Raw genomic sequence first — 15865 nt, 5'->3', positions numbered from 1 at the left:
ATGGAGGGAAAGAGGAGAGGGGAGGGGAGCCACGGGGCTTTCTAGGCCTTTTTGGGTCTTGGTATTTTTCGAGACGATCATTATAAGGCGTCCGTCTTGGTTAATCTATTAATCAAGATGTTTGCTTTAGAACAACTATCTCAGTTAATTTATATTAATCGAGCCGATCTGCCTGCCTTGGTTAATAGATTTTGAAAGGCATTTTTTAACTGTCTCGGTTAATAAAAAATGTTTGCCTCGGTTAATTGATACTATTAACTTAAGCGGTTGAAATTTCTGTCCGCTTCGGAGGTGTTTTAAAGGAGTCGCAATAAATCAATTTTTTTAGTAGTGGGATACATATAGTTACCTATGCGTTAATTTGCAGAGATCTACGTCATCAAGTCATGGATGAATGGCAGGTCCGATTCACATACGGGATAGACTAAGGTCCACCTGTCAGTGACACAAGGCGGACCAAACTAAAAATTTAGATAGAAACCTCACTTCTTTAGAAATAAGTATAGATTTATTGTACTACCATGATCCACCATGTTATTATTTTATCACTATCCCCACCTATTTCTAAAGCAAATAATGTTTCCCTCATCCGTCAACACATAGCAGAAGAAAAACTGCACTTGACTGGATAGAAACCACTGATCCTCAAGGTTTAGAACCGAAGGAAAACCACCGCTAAACCAGCGCAAAAAAAAAACCGACCATCTCAGAAAAGCACCTTAACTTTATACAAAATTTACCCATCATCCTATATATTTCCACTCCAGAAAATTTCTCAAGAAACACCCTAAAGTTTATGCAAATCAACTACAGTCTGATGCCCAGTCTGGTCATTGTTTCAGATAAGTCCCTGACCTTTATATAAATCAACCAGCCATCTTTTGCCTTTAACTTATTTTCATGCATGCACTGAAACTTATTCTTTATTTATATTTAAGCCCTTTCTCCGTTTAGAAGCTCGTGTCTCTTAACATTTTACCTCCATTTTTTTGCGATTCTTGCATTTGCACAATTGTAACGGCTATTGTTTAATATAGTATGCTTCCATAAAATGTTTATTTTAAATAATGTAATGGTCATATTTTGATAACTTGTATGTTTTCTTTAGATGACTATGGCAAGAAGAAAGGCATATCTCAATCTGTTAATCATCATGTAAAATCAAACTACAATTAATTATCTTTTACTGTCCATATTATATCATAAAACACATAATATATTTATCTAATCACGTGAAGCTGAAGCATTATAGTTTGAAAAATATACATGTAAGTTTCGTCCGCAAATTTGTTAGTAACAATGAATATGCACAAACCTACACCTATGTGATGTGCGTGAAGTTAGCGACTAAACTACCGTGGTGTACAATGTTAGGGACATAGATAAATTCATGTCATTATCCGGTAAAAAAATGAGTCGTTTGTAGGGAAACTTTGTTTTTACCCTGGTGCGTTGGCATAAGGGAAGCTGAACATAACTTCGCCTGCTGTCCATTATCATGGTCCACACGTGCGCATGGCTTCCGCCAAATTTCTTTGCTAATCACGTGCGCGTGTCCTGCAACACATGAGCAGCACATTTGAGTACATCACTTCATTAATTTGGATGGTGAAATTAAAGCAGCATCCGCTTGTGAATGTATTGATCAACTTATTGGTGCACGGTCTTCTAGTTTCGAATTCGAATTGATATGATGTTGTCATGTAAAACATTCCATATATCGGATTAGCTTAGCTGTGTCTTTAGCTTGTTTCCTTCCTATTGCTCTGTAGACATCACTATAGTGCCTTCCCGTTCTGTTAGCAACCAGCAACAGTGCTTTTCTCTCACACCAAATCAGCACCAGCCACCAGCCAGCCAGCAGTACTTTTCTCTCACAGCAAATCAACACCAACCACCAGCCAGCCAAACAGAGCATCATAAAGAAATGTACACATATAAGAGCCCTATACCGCTGACTGAATTAAACCAAATAAAATATTTTTTTCTGAAAAATGGATATAGTAATCCTTGATCAAATGGATATAGGTTATGAGTAATCCCTGCCAGGAAAATAGGTAGTATTTCCTCCATCTCAAAATCATATCATTCTAGAATTTGAACACAGATTAAGAGGGAGAATCCATATCTGTTGTTTGGTGTGTGGGATTTGGAGTGAGAAATTGTATCCCAAGTCACGAGGAATGGCGGTGATGCATTTATCTCCACTCAAAACACAATTCCACCTTGGAAGTGATCCGTGGGAATTGCCTCTCTCGAACTCCCATTTCCCTCCCGCTACCATCAATCAAATATATAAAACATATATAGATTTCTAAATCCCTGCCTCTCAACTCCCGTTCCCTCACTTCAGAATAACATGTTTGATTGGAGGTTTTTTTTTTGAAAGCTTGATTGGGGGTAATTGGTTGGAGGGAATGAGAGTTTAGATTCGAGAGGTTAAAATATTCTGTTCGTTTCGTGCAAATAAGAGTGTAAGTAGTAGGATGGGGGATGGGATACATATCTCTACCTCGATTTCCCGCACCAAAAGAAGATAGGAGAGCATGGCCACGTCATAAAAAAAATCGTGCCCGTCCATCCGGCGACACAACGGCCGGCAGCTGGCCGAGCCCATCCTCCCCGCGGCCCGCTCCTCGCCGCAGCTGACCGAGGCCACGCCCCGCCGGCTCCTCGCAGCACAGGCCCGAGGCTCCTCGCGCCCCGCCGCGCGCCGCGCGGGCCCGCCGCCGGCCCGAGCTCCGGCCGCCTGGTCACGGCTCCCCGGAGCCGGATCCGACAGCCGCAGGAGGGAGAGATAGAGGGAGTGGGAGAGGAGGGAGAGAAAGGGAGGCCAGACGCCGAGGCCCGTACGCCGCCGCCGCGAGCTCGTCGTCGTCACCCGTGGACCCGCTGAGCTCGAGGCCGCGTGGACCGATCTCGAGGCCACGCCGCCGCGCCACGCAGGCCGAGCTCGAGGCCACGCCGCCACAGAGGAAGGGGGCGAGGCGGGCCGGAGGAGGGCCGGGGCGGCGCGGCGCTCGCGGCCGGGGAGGGAGGCGCCGGCCGGGAGGGAGGAGACGCCGCGCCCCGCGCGGATCCTGCCGTGAGGAAGCTCCAGGGCCGTGTCCAGACGCCCTCGAGGCTGCCGCCGCCGCCATGGCCCCGCGCGGATCCGCAATGGCCGCCAGGCGCCAGCGACCGCTGCCCCTCCATCTAGAATCGCTCCGGCCACAGCCCTCCTCTGCTCGGCAATGACGGGGAAGAGGAAGAAATGGGTGACGAAGCCGAGGAGCTCGCCACCGCTGCTCTCCTCTTCAGCTCGGCTCGAGGCCGAGCGCCACCACCGCTGCTCTCCTCGTCAGCTTGGCTCGAGGCCGAGCGCCGCCACGCTCGCCTCTACCCGCCGGAGCCACGAGCCGCCACAGCCTGGCCCTCCATCGCCAGAGCTAGCTCCACCTCGCCCGAGCTGAGGCCGCTGCCAGACGCCATCACGCTGCCCCCTGCTCCCTCCGCCTTGCCCTGCGCCGCCGGCACATCCCCCCTCCGCTTTGCTATCTCCCTTTGCCTCGTTCTCTCCCTCTCTCTTTTCTCTCTCTCACGCGGACAGAACAGAGGGGCCGTAAGCCCGTGAACGTGAGGCAGAGCAGAGGATAAGCCGGCCACATCAACGTGACCAATGGGAGCACGCCACCCGGATGTAGGTGAGGTGAACCCCTTCAGGCTTGCCTCATGTGAACCACACTCAGTAACGCGAGTTCACAGAATGGTTCACGAGCGGGTCCACAGAACGGTACCAGCCAGTCAAAGGCTCAGAGGCCACTACCGTCAGCAACACATGGGCCACATTTCTCCTTTGACTCTAACTTGTGACTACAACAGCCAATTAATCACAAATCTTTTGGAATTTCCATGTAAAATCAGCGCGTATTGCGTTAGGAATTGAAATAATGTTCAGAGTATTTGTGGAAAGACAAATCAAACAGTTTTTGCTCCCTTTCTATTTTTGTTGCAATTATTTAAATTCATTAGATTCTTGCAATACGCCATATATTTGAGTTCACTTTACTCACACTAATTTAAATTACTAAAATATATACCACAATCAATTCAAATGTACCTTTAAAAAATTGGACATTTAAATTTGTTTGCGTATGCAAAAAAACAATTCACTTGATAAGGTCCACAAATTCACATAGTAATCATCAAGTGCCTTATCTTATAAACATTTGTTCAAATGTAGTCAAAATTTACGAATTACTTAAGTAAATTTTACTTAACACTATTTAGTAGAACATGAGTGCTTAGCATATGAATAGGTTTTTCTATACCTATTAATCTTTTTCTTTTATGAATAAATCTGCAGAAACTAATTGTATAGTAAACCAATAAATAAATAAATAATATATATTACGTCTTATCTAAGTACCTTAAAAAGTACATCTGTCTACGTACAATTATTTTTACTCTATGCACAAAATAAAGTCTACATCAAATATAATACCACAACGTAATACAGGCCCCGCCACCGCCATGATGTTCATATGATCAAATACTATGACTACATTTTAAATATTCCATTTTTGCCCTTCTATGCATTATTTAATTAGAACAAATTCTAAATACATTCTATAAATTCATCCAAATGCATACAAATTAACCAAAGCTATTCTTCCTATAATTGGAACACCGAAACATCTTCAAATAAAAAAGTGCTCGATATAAAAGTTGCTCGAAATTCAAAGTGCTTCTACAATTCATTTATAAAAATAGCTATACAACTGCACGCGAAAAAAATCAAGCATATCACGGGTACATCCACTGGCCACTCGCAGCAATGCCGCGAGGTTTTCTAGTTATATACGAGAGTTTAGTGGAATATCTCACACCGATCACTCCTGCCTAGCTAGGGGGATGTAATTGGATGGAAATTATGTTTTAAGTGAAAGATAAATATGCACTATTCATCATGACTTATACTGCATGATATATTCTCTCACTAGCGTGAAGATGGCTTGAGGTTGTACAACTAACGGTGGTGAGGGGCCATGGAGATAAGGCGGCATTGCCAATAAAATGGAGCATCTCCAAAAGTTTGCCATATTCTACTTGGCAAATCTTGTGATTTGACAACTCTTAAAATTATTTGCCAAATAAAAAAACAGTTCCTCTCCAATAGTTTGCTATTTCGAATTTGGCAAAATGAAAAAAAAAACAATAGGCAGCATGCAAGCAGGGAGAAGTCTTTATTTTTGTGGTCAGTATGCATCATGCAAGCAGAAAGAGGATTTGACAAGCCCTTTGCCAAGTTGGCAAATATGCGCGGTGAGTGAGGATTTTTTTGCCAAATTGCCATATTTTGCCAAGTCGTTTGCCAAACTGTTGGAGGAGTGTTTTAAACGTTTTTACCAAAAATCAAAGATGCCAACTCCATTTGCCAAACTTTTGGAGATGCTACATGTATCGGTGACGAGTTAAATCATCTCCCACACTTACACACTACATATACCACAGCATCGACATCTATGATGACTACCACACACGTGCTTTCTCACTACGAACGCATGGAGACGATCCATAGACATATTTCAACGCTCCACACCTCACAAACATACATTTCACAATCCAAATTAAATTTAACCGAGCCCGCAAACAAAACTTTATAAACACTAATATATATATGTCCAAGACGGGCCTCTCGGGCGCCAACGGCGCGGCATTTTTCTAATCGTTACCAGTGCGAGGATACCACGAGCACTGTATAACCCTGTATCAGCTACATATAAATCAGGAAACAACGAGGGCAAGTATGGTCCCATCGACCACAAACTACATGTGATGTCTAGTGCTGGTGCGCATGCCCTGTATTTGTGACAAACTTCCAAGAGGGAGTGATTTTCAACAGTAACCTTAGATACGATGGGACTCAGGAGGACGTATCCTCCCTTATATGACATGCACAAACAGCACCTAGCTTGTTCTCTACTCGTATGGTAAGGATTAAGGAAGTTTGATATACAAGGAAAGAGCCATACTTGTGACTGTTACAACCGGCATTTCCAGCAACTATACAAGACACGATTCACAACATATACAAGATTGGCATCTTACTGCACTCTGAGCAGAACGGTGCACCGCATCGCATGACAATCTAAACAATTACCTAGGCTACCGATTGAAATAAAATAAAGCTTGGGGGAGAAAATACAACAAATAGTACAAGATCAAATAGATGGTGTTACAACTTACAAAATGGTCGCATGCCTTGCACTGGCCCATCTGCCAATCTTCATCGCTGTCGTCTCCATTGAAGACAGGCCAAGCACTAGCCCAGCTGGATGTACAACAGAGAAATGCCCATGCTGGCATTGCCGATAATTGTGGCAAACACCACACAACAAACAAATCAGTCTCAGGCAAGCGTCGCAGGACCAGACAGTGGATTGATCAAGCCAGGTATCTGTACACATTCGGGTTATCTTTGTCCCTCTCCAAGTAATCCCTTGTGATAAGATCCTCAATCCGCTTCTTTATTGCCTTGAAGTCCGGCTACAGATAAAAGAACGGCCCTTTTTATCATGTGAAGTCATTATAAGAAAATTAAATAAACAAGAAACTTGATTCATGAATACTCCTTGAAACATATATACAAAATTGTACTCAACAAAACAGAAAGTTGGTGGGGCTGGCCAGCCAGACGTATAGTAAGCCAAGCAGAGAGCTACACAAATGGTGCTTAAGAGGATTTATGCTATGTAATGGAAGACAACACAGGTAAATGGACCTAATATCTCAACTCTAACAAAGTATGTTTGTGACAAGTCTTTCAGTAAACAACAAAATTCACAACATGGGCTAATTGATTGCATTGAGGACTTAAAAGGGCCAGTAAAGTTTTTCACTGCTAACATCTTCAACTACTGTGTTGAACAAATGCTTCATACCTTGAACATGCGACCAAGCTGTTCCACACATTCCAATACAAGTTGTTGATGACCCAAAACTTTCCTGCTCTTCATAATGCGCACAATGGATGCGTCAATTGCATACCTACGATCTTTGTCAACATCTTCAACTACTTTCTTCTTCTCATCAACTGGAGGAAGAGGTACCTAAAAATGGCATGAAAGAACAATACAGTAAAAAACAACAGATCAGGAAGGTAAATGGCCAACCGAGAAGAAATAAGAAGATACCTTTATTCTCCGCATCTTGTCAGTAAATTTTGAATTATACTCAAAGACATCATTTGGTGAAATAGATTTATTACTAGGTTCTTTGTTAAGAATCTTGTACTTTGCACAAGAAAGAGAATGGAGAAGGCGAACAACATCATCATCTGAGAGGTTTAGCTGTGTCACAATCTCAGAATAGCTAAGCCTGTCAGCTCCATTAAATAGCAGCAGCAATGCAGCCTACCAACATAAGATAAAGGCATATCAGAAAACATCTAACACATGGAGCAAATGTCTATTGAAATGCAGTTAGAATACCTGATAAGTTGTAACAATGAGCTCAATAGTTTTGGCCTCAAACTTAGCACTGATATTACAGGTTCCCAGGGAATATATCCAGGTAAGCTTCCGGTGCTTTGTTCTTGTTTGGTAAAACTCCTTGAAAACCTCTACACATTTCACCTGAAAAATTGAGAATCCAAACAATTATCCTGAGCAGAGCAAGATATCGGATATAAATAGTCCAGAAAGTAAGGCAAGCCATGTGTAGTTTAAACATGAAGAGGGAAAAAACTTACCATTTCAGAAGGCAGATTAATATCAAAAGATTTGTAGCTTGGCCAGAATCCTGTTGTCAGAACAGTAACAGCTAAATCTATTCCAGGATTCAGCTCCGGATGGCTGCTTATGAACTCTTCAAATTTTGTTTGATGGTCTCTTGCAACAGTCAAATCAGTAACCATGCCCTCCATTTTTGAAGTGAATTGCCCTCCGCATTGCTGTTTTAGTTTGGTCAGGATGCTTCTTTCATGCTCATCATTAGCACTCTTGTCAAAAAGTAATCTCCTCGCAAGTTTCTTTCTGCAAATTAGCAACAGAAGTCAATGAATGCATAATCCAATTTATCCCAGAGCTTAAAGACCATTAAAATTAGCCTGCAAAAAATTACCTGTAAAATTCAGCAAACAAATCCTTATCGCTGATGTATGCAAGCAGCCTTACCACCTAGTAAGCATACAGTTGCAGGATTAGGTTCCTAGATCTTGATATTTCAAAAGGGTGATAGCAGTACAGACACATCAAATTGATGGTCATACCTTCTCAAGGGTATCTTCAATTGCTTCATCGCTAAGCTTTTCACTGCCACCTTTCTTTAAAATATTGTCACAAAATGTGGCTAGCAATTCAGCACTTGAACTACCAGAAACACCTTTGTTGCAGAAAACCTCAAAAGCCTCTTTAAGGGCCTGTACAAACACACAAAAAAATAGGAGCAAACATTTAAATGTCATGGTCAAAAGAATGTAGCAAGCTACCAATCTCAGATAGGTATATCAAGCTACAAACCTTATGAAAGAGTGTGTGGCCCTGGAAACAGTCCGTAACATATGCTACATACTTGTCATGCAGCTCAATGATTTTCCGTACAAAAATCTAAAATCAAGAAAAGATCAGTGGGTCATAGAAACCATTAGAAAATTGAATGCCAGAAACAATATCCTATCAAGACGCCAACCTGTTCTTGCAAACCAACCATGTCCTTCTTCTCTGGCTGTGACAAAATGGATAATCTTAAATAAACTCAAGATGGAGAGAAATCAAATGACGCAAAGAACTAAACATAAATAATCATGTTGAAGATGGTGCAAAAGTACACCAATGTGAAGGAATAAACTACAAACATCTGTCCAAAAAAAGTAACAAACTCTAAAAGTAAAAAAAAGCATATAACAAATAAAAAACACAAGGCATAAAACAACAAAAGAAAAAAGAAGGCATTTGACTAATAACTAAATGTGTTGTTCAATAATAACAATAAAATGGTGATCTCAAACAAGCATGATTTATTCATTATTCTACATCCAAACCATTATCACATAATAAGTAACAACTATGGCATATATGTCCACTTGTGGCATACAAAATGTTCAGTCTACATTAACGCATACGTATCTAACTCTTAACAAGCACTAGCAAAAGAATCATATAGAAAATAAACTTAAGCGTGGAACCTCACTCAACTATATACATATTACAGAAAAAAAACAGCATGATATTTTACATATGAGATACAGTATAGACATTCCAACATCAGTAAAGTACGAACACTAAAGGTTTCATGCACTGCATGCTACTAATATGAGGCCCTACGGAAAACAGAGGAAGCACAAATATCAATTATTGAATGCAGCAAAAAATGATGCACCTTCTTATTGCTAGCAGCATCTTCTGCTTGCTTGACTAAAGCTGTGCCCTCATTAGTAACATGCTGCAGTGAAGTACAGTTTAGATTACAACATTAAACATATTTATGAAGAAATGGTACATGTTTGAAGCAAAAGGTACCTGCTTAAATATCTGAGAAACAGGTTCTAGGCCACGAGTTATTCTGGAAAAGAGTCTATACATCCTAGACAAATCCTCAACCTGCAGTAAGATTGCACAAATATATGTTAACATGTTATATATGTGCCTTCTAGTGGGGTGGGTTGAAATGGGTTTTATGGGGTGGGTTTTGATGTGGAGTGTGTTTGGATGGGTCAAAATGGGTTGTACTTGGTAATAGGGCAGAGCAGGGCGGGGCGGAGCAGATTCTATGTAGATGCGGGTTGGAATGAGTGTATTTTGGTGGAGTGCCCACATTAATTAAAAGCCGGACCCTAAAAATTAAATCTCGCGTTCGCATAATGGTTGTACTTACATATACTTTTTGCAAAACAGTATAACTTTATATAAATGTGGGTCCCGCGTTGAGAGCCGGTCCACGAAATTAAAAACCACACATTCACACCATAAAATTTTATCAAAATTGACCGAAATTTGTTGGAGATGACTAAGTATGACTGGCAACTACTCTGTGCAAAGAAGTGTGGCTAGACCTACATGTGGGCCCCACATCAAGAGCCGAACCCTGAAAATAAAACCTCATGTTCACACTATAACAGTGTTCAAAAAGGCGCTACTAGGCGCTCACCCAGGCGCGCTTATGCGCTAGGCGGAGGGGTGCCGCCTCGCCTAGGGGGGTAGGCGGAGGATAGGCGCCACCGGGAGGAGGTGGGCCGCCGGCGCGGCCAGGAGGTGGCAGGCGGAGGCAGGGATGGGCGCGGCGGAGGCAGGGGTGGGCGGCGGCGGAGGAGGAAGCAGGGGATGGGCGCCTGTGGAGGAGGAAGCAGGAGACGGGCGGCGGCGGCGGAGGAGGAGGTAGGGGACGGGTGCTGGTGGAGGAGGAGGAGGCAGGGGACCGGCGGAGGAGGCAGGGGCAGGAGCGCGGCGGGGAGGAGGCAGGGGCGGGTGTGCGGTGGCGGTCTGGCGGAGGAGGCAGGGGCGGCGGCTTCAGTCGAGAGAGGTGTGAGGCATCGGGAACGGGAGGAGTGAGGAGATAAAGGTGGGAGGTGGGCCGTTGGGCTGGTTTTGGGCTGGTTTGATGGGTTTTTTGGGCTTTCTTTTCGACTCAAGATTTATTGGTTCTCTCTTTTTCTTTTCTTTAAGAGATATATGATGTCTATAGCAAGATATATGTATGTATATGGCACCGCCTAGAAAAACGCCTTGAAACGCCTAGTCCCGCCTAATCCCGCTTAGGCTCTAGGCGGTGGGTCACCGCCTAGATAGCGCCTAGCGCCTTTTTGAACATTGCACTATAATACTTTATCAAATTTTATTTAAATTTGTTGAAGATGACTCAGTATGAGTATGGCTAGACCTACACGTGGCCCCATGTCAAAAGCCGCACCATGGAAATAAAACCTCACGTTCACACTATAAAAGTTTATCGAAATTGACTGTAATTTCTTGGAGATGACTCGGTATGCAAAGCAGTGTGGCTAGAACTACATATGGGCTCCACGTCAAGAGCGGAGCCACTAAATTTCTATATATATAGTTAAATATGGGTTGGAGGGTTTTAGTTAGTAGGTCTAGCCATACCCATGGGTTTAAACATCAAATGGGGCGGGGCGGGGAGGGATGTGTTATTTAGTTGAGCTTTTGGGTTGGGGTGGGTTGCCATTTGATGTCCATGAGCATTGGGGTGGGGTGGGTTTAGCCCCACTAGCAGGCTGAGTCATATAACACAAATATGCAACTAATGAAGAAAGATCTCCCACTGAGGCATTGAACCTTGTCATCACGAAGTAGTGCATGACACCCAGAATGCTCCTTCTCCAAGAGTTGGCTTGCATACTGAGTTAGCAGTTCATGCTGCACTTTCTGCCAAAGTCAAAGCATGATAAATCATGTCATACAGGAGAAAGATATCATGACTAGTTCTCTATTAGGAATCCTATGGGCACTTCATATATAAAACAATAAAATATAGCTTTTCATTAACCTCCAATAACTTCTGCTCACTGCTAGAATGCAAATAATGGGCAACTCGTTCCTTTTCCCTTTTCAGGCATTCTTCAGCCTAATGAAGAAAATTTCCATCAGAAAGTGCTCACCCACAGATAGAAATGTTTGCAAAAGTCTCCTCAGATGAAGATACCTTTAACATATAATCCGGACAAGAATCCTCAAGGATCCAGGTTTGGGCCTTGATAGAGTAGTAATCGGCAGTATCTTTAAGCAGGAAATCTTCAAAATCATTTTCATAGCACTCCATACTACCCAAACCAATTTCAACAAATATATCCAGAACATTCTTCAACAGGGCCCTATCTATTTGTTCACCTTCACGTTCTCGGTCAATCTGTTGACGAAAGAAATTTCCATAACCAATCACATGACCAAATAAGTTCACAAGACAATGCAAAGCGAAGACTCACCAAAGATATGACTGCACTTTTTACTTTTCCTTTGATCTCTTGATATACCTGTTACCAAAAGTGAAAATGGTTAAATACTGAATCGTTGCAGTGATACAGAGACCCAGCAGCTTGGTCTGATAAAATGAGCAAGATTGTAATCCACATTAAATAGTTGTGTTACCAAGTCTCTGAAACAACTAAGCCCAACTTCTCTAAGCGGCGGTAGTGATCTTCGGGAAATGAAGTACCGATCAAGATAATGGAAGAAGCGTGACAGCCACCGAACCATTACTTTATGGTTTGACCACCTTTTTACTAGCTCTCTCAACATAAATTCATCATGCTTCTCCCTTAGGGAAGGTAAGACCTGCATGAAATTGGACCCACATTAACTATGACTAATTATTGATAGAGGACATGTGTAAATTTAGAAAGAAAAATTAATGTGGTTAAATTATGCAGGTGATTAAATTTTAATAAGAGTAGAAATTTCCTCCAACCAGTGTTAAAAGAAAGGATGTTCGCGTATGAAAGAAGTACATTTTTCTCATACAAATGCAAAGTTTACTATTGATAAGTCGAACTGTTAGATCCAGACTCAAATGCTCTTCGTAGACCCAACACTTCAGTACGGGCAATAAGTTATCTGAATTTGAGTGCTGGAAAGGCATCAAATGTAAGTATATCCCTCAGCATGATAACTAGACAAAATCACAAAAATACCAATTAAGGTGTACAATGTCATGCAGTAAAACCTAATGGATATTGTGGAAAGCAGGGATATCCAAAACTAAGTAGAATAAGGTATATCTCAGCATTGTATTTTGTAAATTGTAACATATTACTTCCAAAAGCAAGCACAATAAAAAACTTAATACAGGCCCACATATTAAATGTTTAGAATGTAACAAACACATACAATCAACAAAACTGCCAGTACCAGGAAAACATCTTTCATCGCAATCCGCTAAATGATCATACTCCATTCAAGAAATATATGACACCTTGGACTGAATATGGTCTCCAATAGGCAATAGGCAACTATGACCATAATTTTCATGGTAATGCTAGTAAAAAGGCATGAAAATATTACTATTGAACATTCCACCCAAGTACTCAACAAATCTAGTAGTAGTGTAGTACTGAAATCTACTACAGACCTAACAAACTTTGAAGCAATCACATAAATACCATATTCTTTGAGTTGTGAAAGTTTTGCTACAAGATATCAATGAAACCACAGAAAAATAGCATTTAGTTTCAGCGGCCTGTGATTACCACACCAAAGAACATATACAGAATATTCTTTATGTCAAACTGCTAAACTCTCAAATGTGAAAACAGCCTCATGAAGACTACCGCTTAATCTTACTGCTGGCTTATTACCAAAATTCAAGTTGACAGGTTGAACACACACGAAACGTGCTGAGAAGGAAACTCTTCACAGTTAACTCCTAAGATTATGATTTGAGCACCATAATGTTGAGGAAACACTTGAAAACTTGTTCTTCAAGTGCCCTTTTGGTGCTTGGTGTTTTGCTGGCATGAGGTGGGACTTGGAAGCCACAGTGCTGGAAAGGATTGAGTCGCGCTGATCAAGAATGCAGTGGCCGATTTTCAAAGAGATTATGGTGATCACAGACTGGACAATGTAGACCCATAGATATGAAATTGTCTTTGATGGGCTGCAACGTTCTCTGGGATGCTGGAAGATGTCTTTTCGCGATGAAATGGAGCTGAATATTGTAAAGGCCAAGCCCACTAAGAAACCTCTTGTTAGAGATTGGGTTGCCTCTTTTTTGTAATTCTGTTTTATCCTTTTGTACGGTCTTTTTGTTCTTTTCCTTTTGCTGACCAAGGTCGGCATGTACATAACTTTTTTTATTATTATATAAACAAAAAAATGGAATCAGTAGGGGATTCCTCTATCCCCTCTCCTGTTTACCTCAAAAGATTATCAAAATTCAAGTACCTATATAAAAGAGGTGTGCTCAAAATTGCATGAATGCTTTCTGTATTATTAGCCATCAAAGTTGACAGTAAGTCTGTCTACTTATAAATTCTAAAAACATTAGATGTTTCTTAATGGTGAAGTTACAATTGTATAGAGCTACCACAATGAAATCAACCACATAGTGAAGGTACATAATTCTCACAACCATAGAAGCCTGCAGAATTTCCTTTTTTTAAAAAAAGAAGCCCACAGAACAAAGTTTCTCACCTTATACAATGACATTTTTTTCGCAAGCAACAGTACTGAACTCAATATTGCTATTCTTGGATTATAAAGAGGATTAGGATTCTAGTTCCAGGCATCGAATGACATCCACTGCTTTGTTTGCAATACACAAAACGAAGCATTTCCCTGAATATCTTAGAACTGGTTCCTCCAACTCAACAACCACGCTAACCTGGCAGAATGGACAGACGAAACGACCTAATTCACCCGGGAATCAATTCAAAGGCACTCTCACCATGGACGTGATGTACTCCTCGAACGACTCGCGGTACTTCTCGTAGAGCTGCTGCGAGTAGTCGTGCGGCGGCTTCTGCGTGCACATGTTGTAAATCGTCCTACGACATCGGAACAGAGCCCCGATTACGTCAGCGAGGCAGCAACTAAATCAAGCGAAATCTCAGTACGGAGGGGATCGAGAAGACAGAGGAGGGGAGAGGTCCAGCAGCATACACACGTGTAGAGCATCATGTAGTCCTCGGAGCTGAATTGGGGCTCGGGCTTGCCCTCGAGGATGTTCTTGAGCTTGGTGATGCCCTTCTGCATGAAATCCCACCCCTGCTCCAGATCGATCGTCTTCCGCTCGTGCGTCGCCATCGCGCTCCCCCCCTCCGCAGTCCGCACCCGGCCCGGCGCGGGAAGGGGGTCCCGCCGGAGAGGGCAGCCGGATCCGCGGCGGGGGACGGACACCGGGAGAGGTAGGTGGCGTCGTAGCGAGCTGCTTCGCTGGCTGCGCAGCCTGGGCGGTCAGCGGTGGCTTCCCACGCGACGCGAGGCGGAGGAGAGCGGAGGGCGAAGGGGGAGAGACTAGGAAGGGAGAGGGGAGGGACGGAGGGTAATGGGAAATTGCTTTTCTGATTTTGTGCCGCTTTTTTCTTTATTTTTAATTTAATTTTGGTATTATTTATTGCAGCTGAAATGAATTGGGCGGCTGTATTCCTGTGCAGGGAGTTTTTTTTTCGGTGCTGCCGATTCGGACGCTAGACATGGCGATGCTAAATCAGTAGAAAAATTCGCGCCGCAATACGTGGTTCATGTTGCGCGCAAACATACAATAAATATATACTTAGAGAGGAAATTCCGCCGCAACTTAAATTCAGCGGAAAAATTACGGCCGCAACAAATGTCTTATGTTATGTACAACATTCAAGACGTACAAGCTTTGAACATATAAAAAAATTCACACTATAACATATATGAATGTTTTATGCAACATTTCGGCTGAAAAGATTCTGCGGCAACAACACATTCCAACAAATAATTGTAACACCAAATTTGACTGGTTGTAATATGAAAATAATGTAATCTCCACATACAAACTCACTTTAATGTGACATTGAGAAAAAAAGATAATAACAATATCCAAACTCAGTAGATTCAACATCAAAGCTCATAGATCTTTACAAGAGGATTTTTCAACATCAAAAAGCACTTGATGAAACATAAAAATCACTTTATGCAACATAAGAAAAAAAAAGCAAGCGTGGCCCATGTTAAGCTGGTGTGCCTCCTCCTCCACCTTTGGACCCCTTCTCCTCGGCAAACAAAGCTATGGCCGAGCACTAGTGCGCATTGATCTCCTGAACCGCGGGCCGCCACGCCCGTGAGACATCGAGACCACAACATGTACTGCCTTCTCCAGCACCACCTATATTCTCGCTGGACCACGCCTTGGCCTATGTAACCTAGCGATCTGGACAGTGCCCAACGTTGCTGGTGTCGTAGCC

At 42.5% G+C, this 15865-nt stretch overlaps 1 protein-coding gene across 4 annotated transcripts; it reads right to left on the bottom strand.

Moving 5' to 3' along the window:
* Positions 1-5954: 5954 nt before the first annotated feature.
* Positions 5955-15015, bottom strand: LOC120706920 (cullin-1). 4 transcript variants are annotated; one of them, XM_039991675.1, is made up of 18 exons: positions 14596-15015; positions 14377-14476; positions 12084-12269; positions 11921-11968; positions 11641-11844; positions 11485-11562; positions 11274-11363; positions 9501-9581; positions 9361-9423; positions 8671-8706; positions 8502-8588; positions 8252-8401; positions 8104-8159; positions 7733-8015; positions 7473-7616; positions 7176-7394; positions 6924-7091; positions 5955-6528 (listed from the first exon to the last, which is right to left on the bottom strand). In XM_039991675.1, exons 1-18 carry the CDS (start codon positions 14733-14735, stop codon positions 6427-6429), a joined length of 2235 nt encoding a protein of 744 aa, XP_039847609.1. In that variant the 5' UTR covers positions 14736-15015; the 3' UTR covers positions 5955-6426. The 4 variants fall into 4 exon arrangements, with proteins under 4 accessions (XP_039847609.1, XP_039847608.1, XP_039847612.1 ...); XM_039991674.1 differs by having other exon boundaries at positions 14377-14521; positions 14596-14953; XM_039991678.1 differs by having other exon boundaries at positions 14592-14952.
* Positions 15016-15865: the final 850 nt, after the last annotated feature.

This window comes from Panicum virgatum, chromosome 5K, assembly GCF_016808335.1.
Source record: "Panicum virgatum strain AP13 chromosome 5K, P.virgatum_v5, whole genome shotgun sequence".
In the NCBI taxonomy this organism is placed as follows: domain Eukaryota; kingdom Viridiplantae; phylum Streptophyta; class Magnoliopsida; order Poales; family Poaceae; genus Panicum; species Panicum virgatum.
This window is presented reverse-complemented; position numbering and strand designations above follow the sequence as displayed.

Excerpts from the sequence above, each read along its gene's own strand:
- LOC120706920 (XM_039991674.1), bottom strand. The coding sequence starts at position 14,735 with ATGGCGACGCACGAGCGGAAGACGATCGATCTGGAGCAGGGGTGGGAT. Across the intron at positions 9,424-9,500 it reads TTTCTCAGATATTTAAGCAG|CATGTTACTAATGAGGGCAC; the intron begins GTACCTTTTGCT and ends ACTTCACTGCAG. Across the intron at positions 8,016-8,103 it reads TTGTTTGCTGAATTTTACAG|AAAGAAACTTGCGAGGAGAT; the intron begins GTAATTTTTTGC and ends GCTAATTTGCAG.